The sequence below is a fragment of the Oncorhynchus nerka genome, linkage group LG8 (assembly GCF_034236695.1).
Source record: "Oncorhynchus nerka isolate Pitt River linkage group LG8, Oner_Uvic_2.0, whole genome shotgun sequence".
In the NCBI taxonomy this organism is placed as follows: domain Eukaryota; kingdom Metazoa; phylum Chordata; class Actinopteri; order Salmoniformes; family Salmonidae; genus Oncorhynchus; species Oncorhynchus nerka.
The window spans coordinates 46,417,443-46,443,970 of NC_088403.1; the positions used below are offsets into that span (position 1 = coordinate 46,417,443).

The 26,528-nt window shown below is 45.5% G+C and overlaps 1 protein-coding gene across 5 annotated transcripts in view; it reads right to left on the reverse strand.

Moving 5' to 3' along the window:
- Window positions 1-26,528, reverse strand: part of LOC115133432 (sushi, von Willebrand factor type A, EGF and pentraxin domain-containing protein 1-like) — a 149,392-nt gene that overhangs the window by 44,228 nt on the left and 78,636 nt on the right. For all 5 annotated transcript variants that reach the window (XM_065021845.1, XM_065021842.1, XM_065021844.1 and 2 more), the window contains exons 6-17: window positions 20,250-20,429; window positions 17,218-17,412; window positions 14,302-14,420; window positions 8,081-8,210; window positions 7,045-7,152; window positions 3,345-3,476; window positions 2,777-2,968; window positions 1,975-2,096; window positions 1,758-1,863; window positions 921-1,124; window positions 579-815; window positions 159-320 (exon numbers count right to left, since the gene is read on the reverse strand). In XM_065021845.1, coding sequence (XP_064877917.1) covers window positions 159-320; window positions 579-815; window positions 921-1,124; window positions 1,758-1,863; window positions 1,975-2,096; window positions 2,777-2,968; window positions 3,345-3,476; window positions 7,045-7,152; window positions 8,081-8,210; window positions 14,302-14,420; window positions 17,218-17,412; window positions 20,250-20,429 — 1,887 coding nt within the window. The remainder of the gene's footprint in view (window positions 1-158; window positions 321-578; window positions 816-920; window positions 1,125-1,757; window positions 1,864-1,974; window positions 2,097-2,776; window positions 2,969-3,344; window positions 3,477-7,044; window positions 7,153-8,080; window positions 8,211-14,301; window positions 14,421-17,217; window positions 17,413-20,249; window positions 20,430-26,528) is intronic.

Sequence of the window (26,528 nt, forward strand, 5' to 3'; positions counted from 1 at the left end):
CTCGTCCGTGTGTTTAACCTCGTCCGTGTGTTTAACCTCGTCCGTGTGTCCGTGTGTTTAACCTCGTCCGTGTGTTTAACCCCGTCCGTGTGTTTAACCCCGTCCGTGTGTTTAACCTCGTCCGTGTGTTTAACCTTGTTCAGGGGATAGTGTTTTACCTTTGCACTCGTCCTGGTTGCGTGCGTGGAGGTAGGCAGTGGAGGATCCATCGGGACAGGTCTTACACTCCATCTGACCCTCCTGATCCTGGTAGGAACCCAGCCAGCAACTCTCACACTCTGCATACTCCAGGGAGTAGTAGGTCCCCACTGGACACTGGACTAGAACACACAACAACACACATTATAACCACACATATTAGCACATTACCACATATAACCACACACAACCAGAGAATAGTTAGTAGGTCCCTACCAGACACTGGACTGGGATATCCAGCAACACATAGGACAGTGTAAGGCCAAACCTTCATTCATTCATCCATCCATTCATTCATTTGTTCATTTGTACACTGTGAACCTGGTGACCATACTGCGTAGACATACTGCACGGTGTGTATCCCACGGCCCACTACTCACCACACATCCTCCCCTTCAGTACAGACCCAGGTCGACAGAACAGAGAGGCCCTCTTGCTCTCCAGGGACTTGGGGTCAGCCACCACGATCATCTCAGACGACACGTGATAGGATGACAGCGGCTGCTTGGCCAGCGTCCGCTTCAAGCGATTGGTCAGCTGCTCCAGGATCCGCAGCAGGCGCTTCTGATTGGCTACCTCCACTGAGTCGTTCCGGGACGAGGGCTGCGGGATGCTTGCTGGGAGAATGGACGCAGCTCAAAGGACGGGACTCGAAACAACAACACAAACAGATTCAAGTGCACAAGTTCATTTTGTTTATGTTGACCGTGCCACCAGCCTACCTGTGATGTTGAAGAATATCTGTATCTTGTGGTCTCTGGTGGTGATCTTACGGTGCCTTTTGCTGCGGTAGTGGGAGGTTCCCGTCCTGGCACTACCACCCTGCTGCTTGGGGGTTCGTGGGCTGTCTGTAGCGAAGCCCGAGTCGAAGTAGGCATAGTCCTGACCGCTCTGGGGTCCCAAGTTACTGTTCCATCCTCCTGGGCCTTGGAGAGGGAGAGGGAGATGGAGAGGGGCGGGAGAGGGGAGGGAGAGGAGAGGGAAGGGGAGGGAGAGGGGAGGGAGAGGGAAGGGGAGGGAGAGGAGAGGGAGAGGAGAGGGAAGGAGAGGGAAGGAGAGGGGCGGTAGAGGGGAGGGAGAGGAGAGGAGGGAAGGGGAGGGAGAGGAGAGGGAAGGGGAGGGAGAAGAGAGGGAAGGGGAGGGAGAGGAGAGGGAAGGAGAGGGAAGGGGAGGGAGAGGGAGTGGGAAGGAGAGGGAGATGGAGAGGGGTGGGAGAGGGGAGGGAGATGAGAGGGAAGGGGGGGGAAGGAGAGGGAAGGGGAGGGAGAGGAGAGGAGAGGAGAGGAGAGGGAGAGGAGAGGAGAGGAGAGGAGAGGGAGAGGGAGGGGAGGAGAGGGAGAGGGAAGGGGAGGGAAATGGAGAGGGGGTTATGAAGAGCAATGGTTAGGAAATACTGTACATACATCTCAAGGCCCTACTGCTTGTACAGTACATTCTTATAGTTGGGACAATTCCTTTTTACAGATCTAACCAGGGAAGAAACATATAACAAGGTCACATGATCACGTGGTTAGGTGGTCAGGGAAAACTCCTGGTTCAAAAGCATATGAAGGTCTCACCGATGGCGAATCCATTCTCATAGTCGTAGTTGTACTCCAGACAGTGGCCTTGGGATATCACCTCTAACTTGCAGGCAACATCATCGCGACTGCAGATGGTCGGGAGCTATGGATACAATTGCGAGAGAAATGAAACATATACAGTGTGTGTGCGTGCGTGTGTGTGTGTGTGTGTGTGCGTGTGTGTGTGTGTGTGTGTGTACTCCTGTGTTCTCACCATGTCTCCTAGTTTAGTGTTGAACTCCCCAGTGAAGAACTTGACCAGATCCAGGTCATCACAGCGAGAGGCTTCGAACAGCATCTCAAAGGGCTTGAAGCCGTGGTTGGCAATACGGTTCACTGAAAGTACGGACAGGACACGCACACACACACACACACACACACACACACACACACACACACACACACTCAGAATTTCAATCATGTGTAGTCTGTAATACTGCACATAATACTGTAACTGTAACATAAGAGGAGAAAAGAGAAGATGGGACAAAAGATGAAAAGAAAATTGGATGAAATCTCTGTATCCCAAATGGAACCCATACCCAAAGACCAGAGCCCAAAGACCAGAGCACAAAGACCAGAGCCCAAAGGCCAGAGCCCAAAGGCCAGAGCCCAAAGGCCAGAGCCCAAAGGCCAGAGCCCAAAGGCCAGAGCACAATGACCAGAGCACAAAGACCAGAGCACAAAGACCAGAGCCCAATGACCAGAGCACAAAGGCCAGAGACAAGAGCCCAAAGACCAGAGACAAGAGCCCAAAGACCAGAGACAAGAGCCCAAAGACCAGAGACAAGAGTTCAAAGACCAGAGCCCAAAGAAGCCCAAAGACCAGAGCCCAAAGACCAGAGCCCAAAGACCAGAGCCCAAAGACCAAAGACCAAAGACCAGAGCCCAAAGACCAGAGCCCAAAGACCAGAGCCCAAAGACAAGAGCCCAAAGACCAGAGCCCAAAGTAGTACACTACTGTATATAGTGAATAGGGTTCCATTTGGGATGCACCTATGACGAAGGTCACTCACAGGAGCAGTCGGGTCTATCGGGCGAGTGTGGCGGCTCCCACACTCCGTTGTTGGCACAGAAGTAGCTGTGGACAGTCTGCCGTGTGAAGCTGTATCCAGCGTTACAGTACAGAGTACAGTTGACCCCGTCCTCTTCATCAGAACAGGCAAACCCCCCGTTCACTGGCGCAAATGGTTGCTCACAAGTAGACCCTGGGACATAAGAAAGACACACAGGGTTTTATGGGTAGTATAGTTATGGGGCTGGCTTAATTATATTGAATTTATTTTTTTAAAGCAAGAATGAACTTCTATTTGTTGCATGGGCACCCTGTCTCTACATTGATGAGTAATGTGGTACAAGAAGAAGTAAGGAAGAACTGTGGATAGCAAAGGAGCAGTACAGTACCAAACAAGTGATTTGAGATCTATCCCTAATCTCCAAATTAAACATTAAGTAACAAAATTAATGTGACATAAAAACATGATTATTTAAATATCCCTTTAATTCCCTCAAGAAGTCCAGAATACAGCAAAGAGACAGAATACAGTAATCCAGTGAACTCTAGTAAACTCTACTTCCTGTTACCTTGTACAGTGATGGTGAGGTCACAGGTGCGATTGTTGCCTGCCTGGTCGGCAGCTGTGTAGCTCACCACCGTCTCTCCCACAGAGAAGAGAGAGCCGGGTGTGTGGGTGGTGGACACACTCAGACGCCCACCTGGGAATGGTACATAAACACAACAACAACAATAACCAACACTTACATACTGTACAGAAGCCAAAATGATATTACAGACCTGTCTATGTGCCAGTTGCCACATACATATTTGGACTCATAAATTCAAAAAATGAATGTATAAATGCCTCATGAGCTTAGTTCAACTTTCGTACCCCATCAGAATCCAAAATATACGCTTTTGTAAACAAAGTAAATGTAAACAAACACTATATAGCCTCGAAACATGGTTAAAACTCTCATTTTGATATCATGGATGGTTGATCCTTGCATCCATCTTGCTCTGTCTACTGTATGAATTTGAGAGTGGTTTCATTTCCCTAAGGTTTTGAACAAAACAGGGGCGGGGATCATTATTTGTTATTGTTTCAACTGCTACAAACAGTGTACTTTCTTATAATTTCTTATCATTTTCTCGGTTGAATGCAACCTTCCCACAATCAAGACCCAAATTATTATCATTATTCTGAGTTACTGATTAGCAGTGTTCAAGGTCTATACAGTATATTTCCCCAAAAGTGAATTGCACTTCTGCGACAGGCCATCAGAGGGCAGTGTTGGGTTGCCAGTTAGTGTATACATAGCAGAATGAGTAACTGTGGGATGAAGTTTCCCCTAAGTACAGATCTAGGATCAGCTTCCCCCCAATCATAACCTTAACCATCAGTGAGGAAAATGTCATACTGACCCAAGATCAACGTCTAGAGGCAACGTCACCCTACTCCAAATGAGTCAGTCTAGTCCTGGTAAACCAGAGAAGTTATAATAAAGCAGGGCATGTTGACACATGAAAATGTCTGGCTGGTGTCTCTCTGGGCATCACATGGCACCAGAATAATAATCATCATCTGGGCAGTCTGGGGGTAATTGCTACCAGCTGGAGGGATGGATAGGTTGGCGAGATAAAGAGAAGAGAGAGAGTTGGAAAGAGGGAGAGAGATAAAGAGAGAGGGAGAGAGAGAGAGAGAGAGAGGGATCTCCACAAGCTGACCTATTATATTCCTCTCCCATGGACACACACACCGCTTTAAATACTTTATTTGAATCCACCAATCAAATGTACAAAAAAAGCATCCAAACATTTCAAGTGCATCGCACTCGAGGGTACAGAGAGCACCTCCTTCCCCAAACAGCTGGGCTGCCCATGACTGCTGAAACAGAGCAGTTCCTAGCCAATTGCTTTGCCCTAGTTGTTGTCAGGCCCGCAATCTGGAGGCCACGCACTGCAAGCCTGCGTACGTGGCCGAGACTACCAAATCAGCCCCACCAGCTTGCACCTCCACCCCGAGGCTGTCCGAGTGTTCCCCGAGGGGCTGGTATTTAAGCAGCTTCGCAGCAAAGGCCTGCTCCATGTGGACGTCCAATGAGCAGCCCACTTCCAAAATGAGCACCTCCCCCTGGCCTCCCCCCACAACAACAATATTTGGTGTATTTATCTGAACTATAATGCATAACATGTGTCACACACACACACACACACACACCCTCTCTAACACAGACAGCAGAGAAGAGAGACATTCTCATTCCAGCCAGGCTGACAAGTCTGGCTGAGTGGTGTCCTGGCCGTGTCTCCCCAGCCAGCCAGTCTCTAATTAAATAGAACCCAGGCAGCACCAGGGACAAGTGTGTGTGTGTGAAGCGGGGGGCTGGGGGAGTGTTGGGAATCAGGGCGTGGGCCTGATGGAAAAACAAAAACATGCTGACGTTGGATCAACGTCGCAGTGACGTCGTCGCGCCACCTCAGCTGAAAACCACCATGTGGTTACTTCTGTTTGTTGAAGGCATATCATGTGTGGACCTTGGCAGGAAGGTTAGTGTGTGTGTGTGTACTGTATGTGCGCACATGTGTGTGTGTATCTGTCTGTGTGTCTGTGTGTGTAAGCTCCCAGTAGGACAGTGATATAAAGAGAGTGATATACAGATATACAGAGAGTCATGGTGTAGTGATGGTGTAGTACCTGTTCACAGGGCTGATGTTTGGGGAAGTTCTGTCTGTCTGTGAGCTAGCCAGGATGAGATGTCCACAATTAACATCACTCTATGATGTGTGCGTGTGTGTGTGTGTTCTCTATGATGCCGTGGCCTTGCTCGACGAACACCTCCTTCCAAAATCATAGGTATTAATATGGAGCTGTTCCCCCCTTTTGCTGCTATAACAGCCTCCACTCTTCTGGGAAGGCTTTCCAATAGATGTTGGAACATTGCTGCGGGGACTTGCTTCTATTCAACCACAAGAGCATTAGTGAGGTCGGGCACTGGTGTTGGGCAATTAGGCCTGTCTCGAAATTCATCCCAAATGTGTTCAATTGAGGTCTGGGCTCTGTGCAGGCCAGTCAAGTTCTTCCACACCGATCACGACAAGCCATTTCTGTATGGACCTCGCTTTGTGCACGGGGGCATTGTCATACTGAAACAAGAAAGGGCCTTCCCCAAACTGTTGCCACAAAGTTGGAACACAGAATCATCTAGAATGCCATTGTATAATGCAGCGTTAAGATTTCCCTTCATTGAAACTAAGGGGCATAACCCGAACCGTGAAAAACAGCCCCAGACCATTATTCCGCCTCCACCAAACATTACAGTTGGCACTATGCATTGGGGCAGGTAGCATCCGCCAAACCCAGATTCGTCCATTGGATTGCCAGATGGTGATGTGTGATTCATCGCTACACAGAACGTATTTCCATTACTCCAATGGCGGCAAATTTACCCCACTCCAGCTGACGATTGGCATTGCGCATGGTGACCTTAGGCTTGTGTGCGGCTGCTGGCCATGGAAACCCATTTCATGAAGCTCCCGACGAACAGTTCTTGTGCTGAGTGTTGCAACCGAGGACAGACATTTTTTTACGTGCGTTGTGCTTCAGCCCTCGGCAGTCCCGTTCTGTGAGCTTGTGTAGCCTATCACTTCGCAGCTGAGCCGTTGTTACTCCTAGATGTTTCCACTTCACAATAACAGCACTTACAGTTGACCGGGGCAGCTCTAGCAGGGAATACATTTGACGACTGACTTGTTGGAACGGTGGCATCCTAGGACAGTGCCACGTTGAAAGTCACTGAGCTCTTCAGTACGGGCCATTCTACTGCCAATGTTTGTCTATGATTGCATGGCTGTGCGCTCAATTTCTACACCTGTCAGCAACGGGTGTGGCTGAAATAGCCGAATCCACTCATTTGAAGGGGTGTCCTCATACTTTTGGCTATGTAGTGTACCTGTATCTCTCAGATGTCTGAAGTGAATTGAACCGCACCCCTCTTTAATAGCATGGCAATGACATTAACATACTGTCTGTACCACACCCTTGTCTGTCTGTCTGGTTCCCACCATTCCATTGTTACACACACACACACACACACACACACACACACATACACACACACACTCAGACACACACACACATTATTTCCCACCGTCTCTCTGTCTCCTTTTTCCAATCACCTGACGGAAAAGACCCTGTTTAACCATTAGTCCCCTCTGGAGTGAGAGAGAGAGAGAGAGAGAGAGAGAGAGAGAGGGAGCGGAAGAGGTGCAGTCTGGGATACCGCATACCTGAGTTGTCGGAAAACTGCGGCACCTCCCAAACGACGGCCGTCTGCATGTCTGTGGCCTGGAAAGTGGGTGGCGACCTGCACCTGTCAATCACAGGGGGCTCCGTATCTAGGAAGGAACACCATCACCGTTGTCAGGGAGGGAACAAAGTTTGACCATGACAACCAAGTATGCACAACACATTTATAAGAGGTAAAGAAGGACATTTCATGTCCACCTGAATGTTGGATTTTGATTTAGTGTTTAGCATTGTAGCTACGTTAAATTAGAACTACTAACATATTAGCAGTAGTGATATTCCTAAAATAGGATGACAATACAATGTAACCCTATGTTAAAGTATGCTACGTTATATAGTCTTAGTGGTAGGCGCTGTTTTCAAGGGCACCAGTTAAACATGTGTGTGTAATAAATTTAAAAAACACTGCGTTTCTTCATAATAGCACATGGAAATGTTTACGGCTTACCGCAGTGCTTTTCCCCCTTGAGTTCTGAGGGTATCAAGTGTGTGACACTGGACACCCTTATTTTTCACACGTTGTGCACTTGAGTTTGCTTGGCACCTGTGACTACTGTGTAGACGAGTTATTTAGCCAGACGCTTTTATCCAAAGTGACTTACAGTAGACACGTGTTTAATACGTTATGTGCGGGCCCATGAGGGAATCGAACCCACAACTCCGGAGTTTCAAGTACCAACTGAGTCATTGGAAATAGGAACTACCACAAGTATTTCCTGAAAACGTAACCTGATCAGGAAAAACTCTGGCCGCTAATTAAAAGCTACAGTATAACTAGGGCCTGGAGTTTTTCCTTTTCCTGGGTCAGGTCATGTGGTCAGGAAAAGTCAGGGCCACAATCTCAACTACTTGTTTCACATTGGTTTTGTTTTGTTGAGTTGTTTTATGATTTGGGATGTGGTTCTAATATGTGGTTGTGATATGTGTTTGTGATCTGATGGTTGGTTGTGATGTGGTTATGAGGTGGATGTGATGTGGTTGTGATGTGGTTGATTTTTGGTTGTGATCTGACCTCACCAATGACAGTGACAGTGAAGGTACAGTTAGCCTGGTTCCCGGCACGGTCTGTAGCTGCATAGGTGATCTTCTCCTCTCCTATAGGGAACAGCTGGGGAGGGGTGTACACAGGTTTCACCTGGACCAGGACCTAGAGGGCAGAGGTCGGAGGTATTTGATTTTTGATTTGATTTATTAGGATCCCCATTAGCTGACACCAATGGCGACAGCTAGTCCTAATGGGGTCTGACACAAAACTAAAAAGACATTACAGACAAAGGACTTTACAATTGACATAGATTTAAAAACATTAACATTGAGTGTGTGTGTGTGTGCGTCTATCAGTTACACATACAGTACCAGTCAAAAGATTGGACACACCCACTCATTCAAGGGTTTTTCTTTATTTTTACAATTTTCTACATTGAGGAATAATAGTGAAGACATCAAAACTATGAAAGTACACATATGGAATCATGTAGTAACCAAAAAAGTGTTAAACAAATCAAAATATATTTTAGATTTCAGATTCTTGATGACAGCTTTGCACACTCTTTTGACTGATACTGTACATGCCAGTACATACACACAACAAGTAGGTTACATGCGGGAGAGGCGTTGTGCCGTGAGGTGTTGCTTTATTTGTTTTTTGAAGCCAGGTTTGCTGTTCGCTTTCGTTATATAAGATGGTTCTGTATAATACTATATCTTTCCTTGAATTTGTTCTGTGAAAAGAACCCTGGTGGCATGCCTGGTGGGGTTAGTGTGTGTGTCAGTGCTGTGTGTAAGCTGACCATGCAAACAATTTAGAATTTCCAACACATTAATGTTTCTTATAAAAACAAGAAGTGAGGCAGGCAGTCTTTCCTTAACTCTTAGCCAAGAGAGACTGGCATGCATAGTATTAATATAAACTCTCTGATTACAATGAAGAGCAAGACGTGTCGCTCCCTTCTGGTTCTGCTGCAGCTTAACTAGGCCTTTCTTTGCATCACTTGATCATATGACCAGGCAATAATCAAGATAAGATAAAGCTAGAGCATGCAGGACTTGCTTTATGGAGTGTTCTGTCAAAAAAGCTGAGCATCTCTTTATTACGGACAGACCTCTCCCCATCTTTACAACCATTGAATCTATATGTTTTGACCATGACAGTTTACAGTCTAAAGTAACACCAAGTCATTGAGTCTCTTCAACTTGTTCAACAGCCACACCATTTATTACCAGATTCAGGTCTAGAACTTAGGGAATGATTTGTACCAAATACAATGCTCTTAGTTTAATAGATGTTCAGGACCCGTTTATTACTGGCCACCCATTCCAAAACAGACTGCAACTCTTTGTTAAGGGTTTCAGTGACTTCATTAGCTGTGGTTGCTGATGAGGAGATAGCTGCATCATCAGCATACATAGACACACATGCTTTGTTTAATGCCAGTGGCAGGTCATTGATAAAAATGAAAGACTAGAGGGCCTAGAAAGCTGCCCTGCGGTACACCACATTTGACATGTTTGACATTAGAGAACCTTCCATTAAAGAAACCCCTCTAAGTTATTTTAGATAGATAGCTCTGAATCTGCGATTTGGCAGAGATTCAAAAGCCATAACACATAATTCTTCTCAACAACAGGTTATGATCAATGATATCAAAGGCTGCACTGAAATATAACAGTACAGTTCCCACAATCTTCTTATTATCAATTTCTTTCAACCAATCATCAGTCATTTGTGTCAGTGCAGTACACGCTCTGGATAAGAGCGTCTGCTAAATGACTTAAATGTAATGTAAATGTACAAGCATGCTGAAAGTCTGTTGTTAATTTGTTTACAGAGAAATAGCATTGTATTTGTTAGGGGTAATTAGGGGTCAGTGGTCAATAGAACACCGTTACCATTCAAGGTCCTAAACGATATCTTAACCGCCATCGATAAGAAACAATACTGTGCAGCCATATTCATTGACCTGGCCAAGGCTTTCGACTCTGTCAATCATCACATTCTCATCGGCAGACTCGATAGCCTTGGTTTCTCAAATGATTGCCTCACCTGGTTCACCAACTACTTCTCTGATAGAGTTCAGTGTGTCAAATCGGAGGACCTGTTGTCCGGGCCTCTGGCAGTCTCTATGGGGGTGCCACAGGGTTCAATTCTTGGGCCAACGCTCTTCTCTGTTTACATCAATGATGTCGCTCTTGCTGCTGGTGAGTCTCTGATCCACCTCTACGCAGACGTCAGCATTCTGTATACTTCTGGCCCTTCTTTGGACACTGTGTTAACAACCCTCCAGATGAGCTTCAATGCCATACAACTCTCCTCCCGTGGCCTCCAACTGCTCTTAAAGGCAAGTAAAACTAAATGCATGCTCTTTAACCGATCGCAGCCTGCACCTGCCTGCCCGTCCAGCATCACTACTATGAACGGTTCTGACTTAGAATATGTGGACAACTACAAATACCTAGGTGTCTGGTTAGACTGTAAACTCTCCTTCCAGACTCACATCAAACATCTCCAATCCAAAGTTAAATCTAGAATTGGCTTCCTATTTCGCAACAAAGTATCCTTCACTCATGCTGCCAAACATACCCTTGTAAAGCTGACCATCCTACCGATCCTCGACTTCGGCGATGTCATTTACAAAATAGCCTCCAATACCCTACTCAATAAATTGGATGCAGTCTATCACAGTGCCATCTGTTTTGTCACCAAAGCCCCATATACTACCCACCACTATGACCTTCTTCCTTTGGCCGCCTCTCCTTCCAGTTCTCTGCTGCCAATGACTGGAACGAACTACAAAAATCTCTGAAACTGGAAACACTTATCTCCCTCACTAGCTTTAAGCACCAGCTGTCAGAGCAGCTCACAGATTACTGCACCTGTACACAGCCCATCTATAATTTAGCCCAAACAACTACCTCTTCCCCTACTGTATTTATTTATTTATTTAGCTCCTTTGTACCCCATTATTTTTATTTCTACTTTGCACATTCTTCCACTGCAAATCTACCATTCCAGTGTTTTACTTGCTATATTGTATTTACTTCGCCACCATGGCCTTTTTTTGCCTTTACCTCCCTTATCTCACCTCATTTGCTCACATCGTATATATACTTATTTTTCTACTGTATTATTGACTGTATGTTTGTTTTACTCTATGTCTAACTCTGTGTTGCTGTATGTGTCGAACTGCTTTGCTTTATCTCGGCCAGGTCGCAATTGTAAATGAGAACTTGTTCTCAACTTGCCTACCTGGTTAAATAAAGGTGAAATAAAAAATATATATATTTTATTTTTGTTACTCAATAAACCCTGACAGGTTTAGTTCATCTACAGTACTCTTCCTTCCTTGGGAGTTTTTCCTTGTTCCTTTACACTGTGCTACTGTTTGCTCTTTGGGGCTTAGGACTGGGTTAATGTTTTTCACCTTGTGACTCTTTGTGAAAAGCTGTTCACGAAAAAAGATTAAAGGTTAACTTCTTCGAGATAGGGGGCGCTCTTTTAATTTTTGGATAAAAAACGTTCCCGTTTTAAACAAGATATTTTGTCACGAAAAGATGCTCGACTATGCATGTAATTGACAGCTGTGGAAAGAAAAAACTCTGACGTTCCAAAACTGCAAAGATATTATATGTGAGTGCCCCAGAACTAATGCTACAGGCGAAACCAAGATGAAGTTTCATACAGGAAATGCCCCAGATTCTGAAGGCGCTGTGTTCCAATGTCTCCTTATATAGCTGTGAATGCGCCAGGAATGAGCCTGCCCTTTCTGTCGTTTCTCCAAGGTGTCTGCAGCATTGTGACTTATTTGTAGGCATATCATTGGAAGATTGACCATAAGAGACTACATTTACCAGGTGTCCGCCCGGTGTCCTGTGTCGAAATTATTGCGTAATCTCTAGGACCATGCGCGTTCCATTTCTTCAGAAGAGAAAGTCAACTGCCAAGAAGGATTTATCATCGATAGATATGTGAAAAACACCTTGAGGATTGATTCTAAACATCGTTTGCCATGTTTCTGTTGATATTATGGAGTTAATTTGGAAAAAAGTTCGCGTTTTAATGACTTAATTTTATTTATTTTTCTTACCCAAACGTGATGAAGAAAACGGAGCGATTTGTCCTAAACAAATAATCTTTCAGGAAAAACTGAACATTTGCTATCTAACTGAGAGTCTCCTCATTGAAAACATACGAAGTTCTTCAAAGGTAAATGATTTTATTTGAATGCTTTTCTGGTTTTTGTGAAAATGTTGCCTGCTGAATGCTAACGCTAAATGCTACGCTAAATGCTACGCTAGCTATCAATACTGTTACACAAATGCTTGTTTTGCTATGGTTGAGAAGCATATTTTGAAAATCTGAGATGACAGTGTTGTTAACAAAAGGCTAAGCTTGAGAGCTAGCATATTGATTTCATTTCATTTGCGATTTTCATGAATAGTTAACGTTGCGTTATGGTAATGGGCTTGAGGCTGTAGTCACGATCCCAGATCCGGGATGGCTCGACGCAAGAAGTTAAAGACTTAGATGATGGAAACTCAGCAAAAAAGGAAACAGCCCTTTTTCAGGACCCGGTCTTTCAAAAATCATTCTTAAAAATCCAAATAACACAGATCTTCATTGTAAAGGGTTTAAACACTGTTTCCCACGCTTGTTCAATGAACCATAAACAATTCATGAACATGGTCATTAAGGAACGGTCGTTAAGACACGAACAGCTTACAAACGGTAGGCAATTAAAGTCACAGTTATGAAAACTTAGGACACTACGGAGGCCTTTCTACTGACTCTGAAAAACACCAAAAGAAAGATGCCCAGGCTCCCTTCTCATCTGCGTGAATGTACCTTAGGCATGCTGCAAGAAGGCACGAGGACTGCAGATGTGGCCAGGGCAATAAATTGCAATGTATGTACTGTGAGACGCCTAAAACAGCACTACAGGGAGACAGGATGGACAGCTGATCATCCTCGCAGTGGCAGACCACTTATAACAACACCTGCACAGGATCGATACATCCGAACATCCCACCTGCGGGACAGGTACAGGATGACAAAAACAACTGCCCGAGTTACACCAGGAACGCACAATCCCTCCATCAGTGCTCAGACTGTCCGCAATAGGCTGAGAGAGGCTGGACTGAAGGCTTGTAGGACTGTTGTAAGGCAGGTCCTCACCAGACATCACCGGCAACAATGTCGTCTATGGGCACAAACCCACTGTCGCTGGACCAGACAGGACTGGGAAAAAGTGCTCTTCACTGACGAGTCGCAGTTTTGTCTCACCAGGGGTGGTGGTCGGATTCGCGTTTATCGTCGAAGGAATGAGCGTTACACCGAGGCCTGTACTCTGGAGCGGGATCGATTTGGAGGTGGTTGGTCCATCATGGTCTGGGGCGGTGTGTCACAGCATCATCGGACTGAGCTTCTTGTCATTGCAGGTCATCCTGACATGACCCTTCAGCATGACAATGCCACCAGCCATATTGCTCGTTCTGTGCTTGATTTCCTGCAAGGAATGTCAATGTTCTGCCATGGCCAGAGAAGAGCCTGGACCTCAATCCCATTGAGCACGTCTGTGACCTGTTGGATCGGAGGATCAGGGCTAGGACCATTCCCCCCAGAAATGTCAAGGGAACTTGCAGGTGCCTTGATGGAAGAGTGGGGTAACATCTCACAGCAAGAACTGGCAAATCTGGTGCAGTCCATGAAGAGGAGATGCACTACATTACTTAATGCAGCTGGTGGCCACACCAGATACTGACTGTTACTTTTGGACACCCCCTTTGCTCAGGGACACATTATTCAATTTCTGTTAGTCACATGTCTGTGGAACTTGTTCAGTTTATGTCTCAGTTGTTGAATCTTGTTCTGTTCATACAAATATTTACACATGTTAAGTTTGCTGAAAATAAACGCAGTTGACAGTGAGAGGACGTTTCTTTTTTTTGCTTAGTTTAGATGCAGAAAGCAAACAGCATGGTGGGTAAATTTCCGTAACAACTAAGAGGGTTGAAGCGCGAGGCTCCTCTTCTCCCCTGTTTTGGTCCCCTGGCAACCAGGCTGTAACAATGTGAAGCAAACCCATGCACAGACACAGTGTGTGACAGTGTGAGAGAGAAGTCTTGCATCTCGCTCTTTTCGACATCTGCGGTGCTGCTCGTGGCAACCTATTGCCTCAGGTCAGGTACGTATGGAAACACTAGCATCCCCTGGAGGAGTAAAGAGACAGGCCTCTCCTCACCTCCTGCCCAGAGTTGTCAGTAGCAGCGGGCACGTTCCAGCTGATGTTGGCAGTGCCACGCCTCTCGTCCGTCTCTGCCACCACGTCTCTGGGGCACTGGACCCAAGGGGGCTCTGAGTCTGGATGGAGTGAGAAAACAAAACCACAGATGAAAGGCAGAGATGGAGAGGTTGAGAAAATAAACAACAAATAAATGACAGTCTTAAGTATTTGAGTGGATGGAGAGGATGGCTAAAGAGGGTGAGAAAATAACCAACAACAATACATCACTGTAAAATCCTAAATCAATTTGATTCTGTTTCAATTCCAGTCAGTTTAACTTGAACATGATGGGACTCCATATTATTGTCATTCAATAAGATGGAATGAACTCCAACTCTTCCAAGAACAATACCCAGTGGGTTTTTAACACTGGTTGAATCAATGCTGTTTCCACGTAATTTCAACAAACAAATCTGCGATGACGTTGAATCAACGCTGTTTCCACGTAATTTCAACAACAACAAAATCTGTGATGACGTTGAATCAACATGGGAAACTGATTTGACTTGAAAAAAGTCATCAACTTACGGGCATTTTCTATTGTTTTCATCCAACTTTGAACCTAAATCCAATGACATGGTGAAATGTTCTGTTGATTCCACGTTGAATTCACTTTTGTTGAAAACTCAACCAAACGTTGAACTGACGTCTGTGCCCAGTGGGTACACTTACAAGAGGGACATGAACTAAAGCAACAAACCGAGGAAGAGACTTTGGCTTCATCCCAAATGGTACCCAATTCCTACATAGTGCACTCCTTTTGAGGGGGTAGTGCACTGTGTAGGGAGTAGGGTGCCATTGGGGATGCAGACTTCTACATCACACATCGTCATATGTGGCCCTGCTACTTGTTATCACTGTGATGTCACATATAACCTCTGACCTCTCTAACACAGCACGTCAGAGCCCCCTCTGTTTTTAATTCATTGTGCTGTAGTCTAACACATCGACTTCATAGCCAATTATATGTCCATCTTTATTATCGACATCACCTCATAGCCATATAAGTCTATTACAGCTGTCGCTATCTCTGTTCCATCCCTTACATCAACATTAACGCTCTAGAATATACGAAGTACATGTCCTGAATACTGCAAGCTGTAACTCTAACAAACTGTCCATACAACTACTAGCGCAAAGCTAACCCTTTGTACTGAGCACCAGTTCCACACAGCTAGTTATATCTAACACATCTAACACCTGATTCCCTCTAACCTTTACTAAGCCAGGTAGGTCATTGAGAACAGAGCTGGACTACATGTTGTGTGGAAGTTCACAGCTGGACATGACCCATCTAGTGAAGTATCCATCTCTATTAAACTTACACACAGCCTTCTGATCAGATCTGCCAGGGTTTTCCCTTTATTGGAAGGGAAATATTTGACTGTTTGTGTAATAGGTATTATGAGAGAGGCTGGAACCAGGTCAGCTCTATACTCTTCTCTTCTCTCTTCTCTACCTAACTCTTCTCTCTTCTCTACTCTCTTCATTTTTCTTCTCTACCCATTTCTTCTCTCTTCTCTAATCTTCTATTCTCTCTACTCTTCTATTCTCTTCTCTCTACTCCTCTTTTTTCTCTACTCTTCTCTTCTTTTCTCTCTACCCCTTCTCTTCTCTAATCTTCTTTTCTCTCTAATCTTCTTCTCGCTACTCGTCTCTTTTCTCTAATCTTCTTTTCTCTCTTCACTTCTCATTTCGCTCTACTCTTCACTTATCTCTACTCTTCTCTCTTCACTTCTCATTTCGCTCTACTCTTCACTTCTCTACTCTTCTCTCTAATCTTCTTTTCTCTCTACCCCTTCTCTTCTCTCCTCTTCTCACTTCTCTCTTTTCTTCTCTTTTCTTCTCTCTTATTCTTAATATTTCCCTCCCTCCCTCGCTCCCTCCCTCCCTCCCTCCCTCCTATTAAAAAGAGAGGGATGAAAAGGGCAGATGTGCCAGTGAGAAGAGAACCAGAGGAGACCCACCTTGGCCTCAGCCATCCTATGGATCTCAATGACATCCCCCATCCCTCCCTCCCTCCCTCCCTCCCTCCCTATTAAAAAGAGAGGGATGAGAAGGGCAGATGTGCCAGTGAGAAGAGAACCAGAGGAGACCCACCTTGGCCTCAGCCATCCTATGGATCTCAATGACATCCTCCCTCCCCCTCCCTCCCTCCCTCCCTCCCTCCTCCCTCCCTCCCTCCCTCCCTCCCTCCCTCCCTCCCTATTAAAAAGAGAGGGATGAGAAGGGCAGATGTGCCAGTGAGAAGAGAACCAGAGGAGACCCACCTTGGCCTCAGCCATCCTATGGATCTCAATGACATCCCCCATCCCTCTCTCCCCTCCCTCTCTCCCTCCCTCCTCCCTCCCTCCCTCCCTCCCTCCCTCCCTCCCTCCACTCCTTTTATCTTTACGACATAACTTCCACTTTTTAATGACACAGCCTTAATCAGCCTGCTTTCTATTGGAGGCCATGAGGGATGCGTGTGTGTGTGTGAGCATGTGTGCTGGCGCGGGCGCGTGTGTGTGCATGTGTGTGTGTCCATGCGTGCATGTGTGTGGATGAGTGTATGGATATAAAGCCCGAAACAGTACTCTTTCTACAGCCACCTCTTTCACCTGCAAAGCATCTGGAGAAGCTGTATACAATTACAGCGTTGTTCCCCCAACCCTCAAACACAGGGATTGGTCCTCCTCTGTATTAGGGACTACTAAAGCAGTCAGCAGAAGGTTCACATGGAAAGAAATGCATGGAAGGTGCAGAAGGGGTGAATGGAAAACTGTCTCACGAGCAGACACACACACACACACACACACACACACACACACACACACACACACACACACACACACACACACACACACACACACAGTATCCTACATTTTATTTTACCTGTGCAGGTGGCTTTATGGACGTTAGCGCTCCAGTCCCCGGAGGAGAGACAGCGTGCCTCCAGGTCTCCCTGGAGACGGTAACCGTGGCGACAGGCAAGGCGGCACAAGGTGCCAGGCTTCACTTTCCTCTGTCCACAGGCAGGGGGCGACAGCAGGACGTTCCTCAAAGTCACCATGGGGGGACAACGCACCTCTGAGGCGAGAGAGAGATATACAATACAGTACCAGTCAAAAGTTTGGACACACTTACTCATGCAATGGTTTTTCTTTATTTCTACTATTTTCTACATTATAGAATAATACGGAAGACATCAAAACTATGAAATAACACATGTAGTGACTGAAAAGTGTTTCAAATCAAAATATACTTCATATTTGATATACCAGATTTCCACTGAACAGATTATAGGACCGATTTCCACCAGTCTAATGTCAATTGCTTGTGTTTCTTGGCCCAAGCAAGTGTCTTCTTCTTATTGGCGTCCTTTAGTAGTGGTTTCTTTGCATAAATTATTTCATGAAGGCCTGATTCACGCAGTCTCCTCTGAACAGTTGAAGTTGAGATTTCTCTGATACTTGAACTCTGTGAAGCATTTATTTGGGCTGCAGTTTCTGAGGTGCAGTTAACTCTAATGAACTTATCCTCTGTAGCAGAGGTAATTCTGGTTCTTCCTTTCCTGTGGCGGTCCTCATGAGAGCCAGTTTTGCGACTGCACTTGAATAAATTTTCCATATTGACTGAACTTCATGTCTTAAAGTAATGTTGGACTGTCTCTCTCCATTCTGGTTAGAGTCCGTTTGCGCTGTTCTGTGAAGGGAGTAGTATACAGCTTGTACGAGATCTGCAGTTTCTTGGCAATTTCTCGCATGGAATAGCCTTCATTTCTCAGAACAAGAATAGACTGACGAGTTTCAGAAGAAACTTCTTTGAGCTTGTAATCGAAGCCACAAATGCTGATGCTCCAGACTCTCAACTAGTCTAAAGAAGGCCAGTTGTATTGCTTCTTTAATCAGTACAACAGTTTTCAGCTGTTTGTGTGCTTTTCTTTCAAAAACAAGGACATTTCTAAGTGACCACAAACTTTTGAACGGCTGTGTGTATATATATATATATATATATATATATGAGAGAGAGAGAGAGAGAGAGAGAGAGAGAGAGAGAGAGAGAGAAGATGAGACAGAAGATGAGACAAACCATGAGTGAAGCAAGTCATTTTTCGTGGTCAGGTCACATAGTCAGGGAAAATTCCGTGCCCGAACTGAGAAGACATTTTTTTGACAGTCACAACAAACTGACTGCATTGACTTGAAGCAGAGACACACAAAGACTTACAGTAATGGAACTGGGGAAGGAAAAGAAGAGAATAATCTTGGAGCACATCAACCTGTTTCCTGTGTTTTCACCCTACAGAGATTGAATCTTTGGCCTTTTAACAAGGCTCGCTCAGTCGTCATGCAATAAACCAATCTTCTGGAGCAGTAAATCAGGTTCAGTACAAAAGAAACAAGAATGTCCTCGGAAATTAATATAAGACCACAGAGCTATTACAGACAAGGGGTTTAATGTATTCTTGGACATAGTGCTGTGTGGCTTTCACCCAGAACAGTCCCCAGATCATTCTCTAGTCTTTCGGCTTTTAGATGGAGTCAGATTTGGAGGAGAGGAGGAAGAGAGGAAAGGAGAGGAGGAAGAGACGAGAGGAAGAAGAGAGGAGAGAAGAGCAAAAGGAGAAACGCTCTCCTCTCAAAATAACAGTGGATATTTAATCAGATTAAAATCAAATATATCCAGCCCCTTTTAGCAAAGCTGATCACATTACACCACTACACAAACAAACTGTAACTCAATCAGAACTTCATCCGGGGGAGATTGGAGTCGATAAACAGAAACAAAATGAGTGCCTTTGGTTAGATGTCTGTGACTTTTAAATAGCTGGAGAGAGAGAGAGAGATACAGAGAGACGGTGAATCATTGGAGGCCAAAGCCGAGTGGCCGGAGGTTTGTGGGTAAAACACTACCGTTCTGCCCATTTGTTGTGTGTTTGTGTGCCTGACCTGTGGTGGTGCCTCTGTGTGGTGAGTGTGTGTGCGTGCACGTGTTGGGCATGTGTGTGTGTGTGTGTGTGTGTGGGCATGTGTTGGGCATGTGTGTGTGTGTGTGCACGTGTTGGGCATGTGCGTGTGTGTGTGTGTGTGTGTGTGTGTGTGTGTGTGTGTGTGTGTGTGTGTGTGTGCAAGTGTTGGGCATGTGTGTGTGTGTGTGTGTGTGTGTGTGTGTGTGTGTGTGTGTGTGTGTGTGTGTGTGTGTGTGTGTTGGGTGTGTGTGTGTGTGTGTGTGTGTGTGTGTGTGTGTGTGTGTGCACGTGTTGGGCATGTGTGTGTGTGTATGTGTGTTCCTGTGTCAGACATCTTTTGTTATGAGCAGGCAGATTTTTCTTTCTCTAGAGTGATTTAGCACGGCTGCAAGCAAATCCACACCATATGTTTAACCACTGTGTTCTGTTTAAAGTGTGTGTGTGCGTACAGTATTGTACACCAACACCCCAGTACATGCATCTTGCTCTGACCTTTCACCTAATAATTCATTGTCAGAGGAACAACGGAGGAATCACAACACAGACACACTGAACTCCGTCAGACTGGGGAGGCTGGAGTCAAGGTTGTTCACTGACACTATAAAGAAGGAAGTACGAGATGAAGACACCAAGGGTGTAACGAGGGAGAGCGGGGTAGAATGAGGTTTCAGGCGGGAGAGTGGGGTAGAATGAGGTTTCAGGGGTAGAGGTTTCAGGGGTAGAGCGGGAGAATGAGGTTTCAGGGGGAGAGCAGGGTGGAATGAGGTTTCAGGGGGAGAGCGGGGTAGAATGAGGTTTCAGGGGTAGAGCGGGGTAGAATGAGGTTTCAGGGGGGAGAGCAGGGTGGAATGAGGTTTCAGGGGGGAGAGCGGGGTAGAATGAGGTTTCAGGGGGGAGAGCGGGTAGAATGAGGTTTCAGGGGGGTGGGCGGGGTAGTAGGTTCCTGCAGGCTTACCCACACACCGTGGTTGGATCCCGCTCCACTGCGAGTCGGCCTGACAACTGAGCCTGGCGTCTCCCTCCAGCTTGTAGCCCTTGGCACAGCGCATCTCACACGCTGCCCTGTAGGAGGCGACACCCTTGCTGCAGTTCATGTGTCCGTGCTGGGGCGGGGAGAGGGTTGGACAGGAGCGCACTGCGGTACACAGAGAAGCAGAATAGGACACAAGACTTAGAGACTGCCAGTCTAACTGCAATGGAAATATCTGGTTAAACTAAGAGAAGGAGGAGAGGAGAGCGTGCGAGAGAGAGAGCAAGAGAGACAGACAGACAGACAGACAAACAGACAGAGACAGACTGGTAGAAAAAGAGGCAGATACAAAGAGGTTTGAAGAAGGCTCCATTCCTAAAGAATACTGCATGTGTCTAAAACATTAGCTGAATAATTCATGGGACCTATCATTTGCTCTACTGCAATGATCATGAACGGCTGGTCCTAGTTAGCCTGATGTCTAACAGTGTCTGTTCAGTGTGCCGGTTTTCATCATCACTGATAGACAGTCTTTCAGGAGACCCTCTCTCTATTAGTTGAACTGGCTGGGAGTCCCACAGTGGAACAAGACAGACTGACAGACAGATAGAGAGAGACACACACACACACACACACACACGCAGGCAGGCATCTATGCACACATATGCTCTCTCTCTCTCTCTCTCTCTCTCTCTCTCTCTCTCTCTCTCTCTGTCTCTGTCTCTGTCTCTGTCTCTGTCTCTGTCTCTCTCGCTCTCTCTCTCGCTCTCTCTCTCTCTGTCTCTGTCTCTGTCTCTCTCGCTCTCTCTCTCGCTCTCTCTCTCTCTCTCTGTGTCTCTCTCTCTGTGTCTCTCTCTCTCTCTCTCTCTCTCTCTCTCTCTCTCTCTCTCTCTCTGCTGGCACACAGTAGTGATCCCAGTAAACGTTTACCCATAATTCAATCCGAACACACATGATCTTAATCTACAGTCAAAATGTTGACACACCAGCCAGATACTCTTCACACTGACTCCACACACCATGTTCCAACTTAACAAGCCTCTTACCAACTCTAATGTCTGTGGATTCGTGTGGGTGTGTGCGTGCGTGTCTTCCTGATAGGCCGATGTGTCCCATAAATGTTTGTGAATGCGTTGGAACGTCAGATGGAGATTCAAAATCTCTTTGAAGAAGTTCCCATTGTTGAATAACGAATTATAAAAGACACATGTGTTGAATAAAACCCTGCTGGGAGCAGTCTCTGTGTGTGTGTGTGTGTGTGTGTGTGTGTGTGTGTGTGTGTGTGTGTGTGTGTGTGGGGGTAATAATCAGGAACAGTGGTCGATGAATACGTTTTGTGTTCGCCCATGGGACTTATCATAAGAGTAAGAGTCCTGGCTAAACTCCTGATCTGGTCCCCCTAATCCCCAGTTTCCAATTGGCTCATTCACACCCCTCCTCTCCCCTGTAACTATTCCCAAGGTCATTGATGTAACTGAGAATGTGTTCTCAGTCAACTTGCCTGGTAAAATAAGGGTTAAATCAAATAAATAAATACACAATGAAAATATGGCAGCTATATATTATATTGTCCTTGGCCAGCTCTCCCGCTATCTCTCTCAGAATGACCTTCTTGATCCAAATCAGTCAGGTTTCAAGACTAGTCATTCAACTGAGACTGCTCTTCTCTGTATCACGGAGGCCCTCCGCACTGCTAAAGCTAACTCTCTCTCCTCTGCTCTCATCCTTCTAGACCTATCGGCTGCCTTCGATACTGTGAACCATCAGATCCTCCTCTCCACCCTCTCCGAGTTGGGCATCTCCGGCGCGGCCCACGCTTGGATTGCGTCCTACCTGACAGGTCGCTCCTACCAGGTGGCGTGGCGAGAATCTGTCTCCTCACCACGCGCTCTCACCACTGGCGTCCCCCAGGGCTCTGTTCTAGGCCCTCTCCTATTCTCGCTATACACCAAGTCACTTGGCTCTGTCATAACCTCACATGGTCTCTCCTATCATTGCTATGCAGACGACACACAATTAATCTTCTCCTTTCCCCCTTCTGATGACCAGGTGGCGAATCGCATCTCTGCATGTCTGGCAGACATATCAGTGTGGATGACGGATCACCACCTCAAGCTGAACCTCGGCAAGACGGAGCTGCTCTTCCTCCCGGGGAAGGACTGCCCGTTCCATGATCTCGCCATCACGGTTGACAACTCCATTGTGTCCTCCTCCCAGAGCGCTAAGAACCTTGGCGTGATCCTGGACAACACCCTGTCGTTCTCAACTAACATCAAGGCGGTCGCCCGTTCTTGTAGGTTCATGCTCTACCCCATCTGCAGAGTACGACCCTGCCTCACACAGGAAGCGGCGCAGGTCCTAATCCAGGCACTTGTCATCTCCCGTCTGGATTACTGCAACTCGCTGTTGGCTGGGCTCCCTGCCTGTGCCATTAAACCCCTACATCTCATCCAGAACGCCGCAGCCCGTCTGGTGTTCAACCTTCCCAAGTTCTCTCACGTCACCCCGCTCCTCCGCTCTCTCCACTGGCTTCCAGTTGAAGCTCGCATCCGCTACAAGACCATGGTGCTTGCCTACGGAGCTGTGAGGGGAACGGCACCTCAGTACCTCCAGGCTCTGATCAGGCCCTACACCCAAACAAGGGCACTGCGTTCATCCACCTCTGGCCTGCTCGCCTCCCTACCACTGAGGAAGTACAGTTCCCGCACAGCCCAGTCAAAACTGTTCGCTGCTCTGGACCCCCAATGGTGGAACAAACTCCCTCACGACGCCAGGACAGCGGAGTCAATCACCACCTTCCGGAGACACCTGAAACCCCACCTCTTTCAGGAATACCTAGGATAGGATAAAGTAATCCTTCTCACCCCCCCTTGAAAGATTTAGATGCACTATTGTAAAGTGGCTGTTCCACTGGATGTCTTAAGGTGAACGCACCAATTTGTAAGTCGCTCTGGATAAGAGCGTCTGCTAAATGACTTAAATGTAAATGTAAATATATAATACCAACACTGAAATATGAGAATCACTCAGAATTAGATGTGATGAGTGAGACAATTGGTAAAGAACGAATAAGGAGAATGGAAGTAACATGATGAAAGACAGAAATGAGCAGACCCTTATCTGTATAGCAGACACATATTGGTATAGCAGACACATATCGGTATAGCAGACACATATCGGTATAGCAGACACATATTGGTATAGCAGACACATATCTGTATAGCAGACACATATCGGTATAGCAGACACATATCGGTATAGCAGACACATATTGGTATAGCAGACACACATCTGTATAGCAGACACATATTGGTATAGCAGAAGCATATCTGTATAACAGACACATACAGTGCCTTGCGAAAGTATTCGGCCCCCTTGAACTTTGCGACCTTTGCCACATTTCAGGCTTCAAACATAAAGATATAAAACTGTATTTTTTTGTGAAGAATCAACAACAAGTGGGACACAATCATGAAGTGGAACGACATTTATTGGATATTTCAAACTTTTTTAACAAATCAAAAACTGAAAAATTGCAAAATGATTCAGCCCCTTTACTTTCAGTGCAGCAAACTCTCTCCAGAAGTTCAGTGAGGATCTCTGAATGATCCAATGTTGACCTAAATGACTAATGATGATAAATACAATCCACCTGTGTGTAATCAAGTCTCCGTATAAATGCACCTGCACTGTGATAGTCTCAGAGGTCCGTTAAAAGCGCAGAGAGCATCATGAAGAACAAGGAACACACCAGGCAGGTCCGAGATACTGTTCTGAAGAAGTTTAAAGCCGGATTTGGATACAAAAAGATTTCCCAAGCTTTAAACATCCCAAGGAGCACTGTGCAAGCGATAATATTGAAATGGAAGGAGTATCAGACCACTGCAAATCTACCAAGACCTGGCCGTCCCTCTAAACTTTCAGCTCATACAAGGAGAAGACTGATCAGAGATGCAGCCAAGAGGCCCATGATCACTCTGGATGAACTGCAGAGATCTACAGCTGAGGTGGGAGACTCTGTCCATAGGACAACAATCAGTCGTATATTGCACAAATCTGGCCTTTATGTAAGAGTGGCAAGAAGAAAGCCATTTCTTAAAGATATCCATAAAAAGTGTTGTTTAAAGTTTGCCACAAGCCACCTGGGAGACACACCAAACATGTGGAAGAAGGTGCTCTGGTCAGATGAAACCAAAATTGAATTTTTTGGCAACAATGCAAAACGTTATGTTTGGCGTAAAAGCAACACAGCTCATCACCCTGAACACACCATCCCCACTGTCAAACATGGTGGTGGCAGCATCATGGTTTGGGCCTGCTTTTCTTCAGCAGGGACAGGGAAGATGGTTAAAATTGATGGGAAGATGGATGGAGCCAAATACAGGACCATTCTGGAAGAAAACCTGATGGAGTCTGCAAAAGACCTGAGACTTGGACGGAGATTTGTCTTCCAACAAGACAATGATCCAAAACATAAAGCAAAATCTACAATGGAATGGTTCAAAAATAAACATATCCAGGTGTTAGAATGGCCAAGTCAAAATCCAGACCTGAATCCAATCGAGAATCTGTGGAAAGAACTGAAAACTGCTGTTCACAAATGCTCTCCATCCAACCTCACTGAGCTCGAGCTGTTTTGCAAGGAGGAATGGGAAAAAATGTCAGTCTCTCGATGTGCAAAACTGATAGAGACATACCCCAAGCGACTTACAGCTGTAATCGCAGCAAAAGGTGACGCTACAAAGTATTAACTTAATAATTTTTTATTTTGCACACCCAATTTTTCAGTTTTTGATTTGTTAAAAAAGTTTGAAATATCCAATAAATGTCGTTCCACTTCATGATTGTGTCCCACTTGTTGTTGATTCTTCACAAAAAAATACAGTTTTATATATTTATGTTTGAAGCCTGAAATGTGGCAAAAGGTCGCAAAGTTCAAGGGGGCCGAATACTTTCGCAAGGCACTGTATCTGTATAGCAGACACAAGGGGTATAGCAGAAACATATCGGTATAGCAGACACATATCGGTATAGCAGACACATATTGGTATAGCAGACACATATCGGTATAGCAGACACATATCGGTATAGCAGACACATATCGGTATAGCAGACACATATCGGTATAGCAGAAACATATCTGTATAGCAGACACATATCTGTATAGCAGAAACATATCGGTATAGCAGACACATATCTGTATAGCAGAAACATATCTGTATAGCAGACACATATCTGTATAGCAGAAACATATCGGTATAGCAGACACATATCTGTATAGCAGAAACATATCGGTATAGCAGACACATATCTGTATAGCAGACACATATTGGTATAGCAGACACATATCGGTATAGCAGACACATATCGGTATAGCAGACACATATCTGTATAGCAGACACATATCGGTATAGCAGACACATATCTGTATAGCAGACACATATCGGTATAGCAGACACATATCGGTATAGCAGACACATATTGGTATAGCAGACACATATCTGTATAGCAGAAACATATCGGTATAGCAGACACATATTGGTATAGCAGACACATATCTGTATAGCAGAAACATATCGGTATAGCAGACACATATCGGTATAGCAGACACATATTGGTATAGCAGACACATATCGGTATAGCAGACACATATCTGTATAGCAGACACATATATGTATAGCAGACACATATTGGTATAGCAGACACATATTGGTATAGCAGACACATATAGGTATAGCAGACACATATCTGTATTGCAGAAACATATCGGTATAGCAGACACATATCGGTATAGCAGACACATATCGGTATAGCAGACACATATCGGTATAGCAGACACATATCGGTATAGCAGACACATATCGGTATAGCAGACCCATATCGGTATAGCAGACCCATATTGGTATAGCAGACACATATCTGTATAACAGACACATATCGGTATAGCAGACACATACCGGTACAGCAGACACATATTGGACAGAAGGAAACATTGGGTGTGTACGTGTGTGCATGCATTTAGTTACTGCGTGTGTGTGTGTGTGTGTGTGTGTGTGTGTGTGTGTGTGTGTGTGTGTGTGTGTGTGTGTGTGTGTGTGTGTGTGTGTGTGTGTGTGTGTGTGTGTGTGTGTGTGTGTGTGTGTGTGTGTGTGTGTGTGTGTGTGTGTGTGTGCATACTTCGTTACTGTGTATGTATGTGTGTTCTATTTAGGTTTGCAACATTTCAGAAACTTTCACTAAATTGCCTGGTTTTCCAGAAATCCT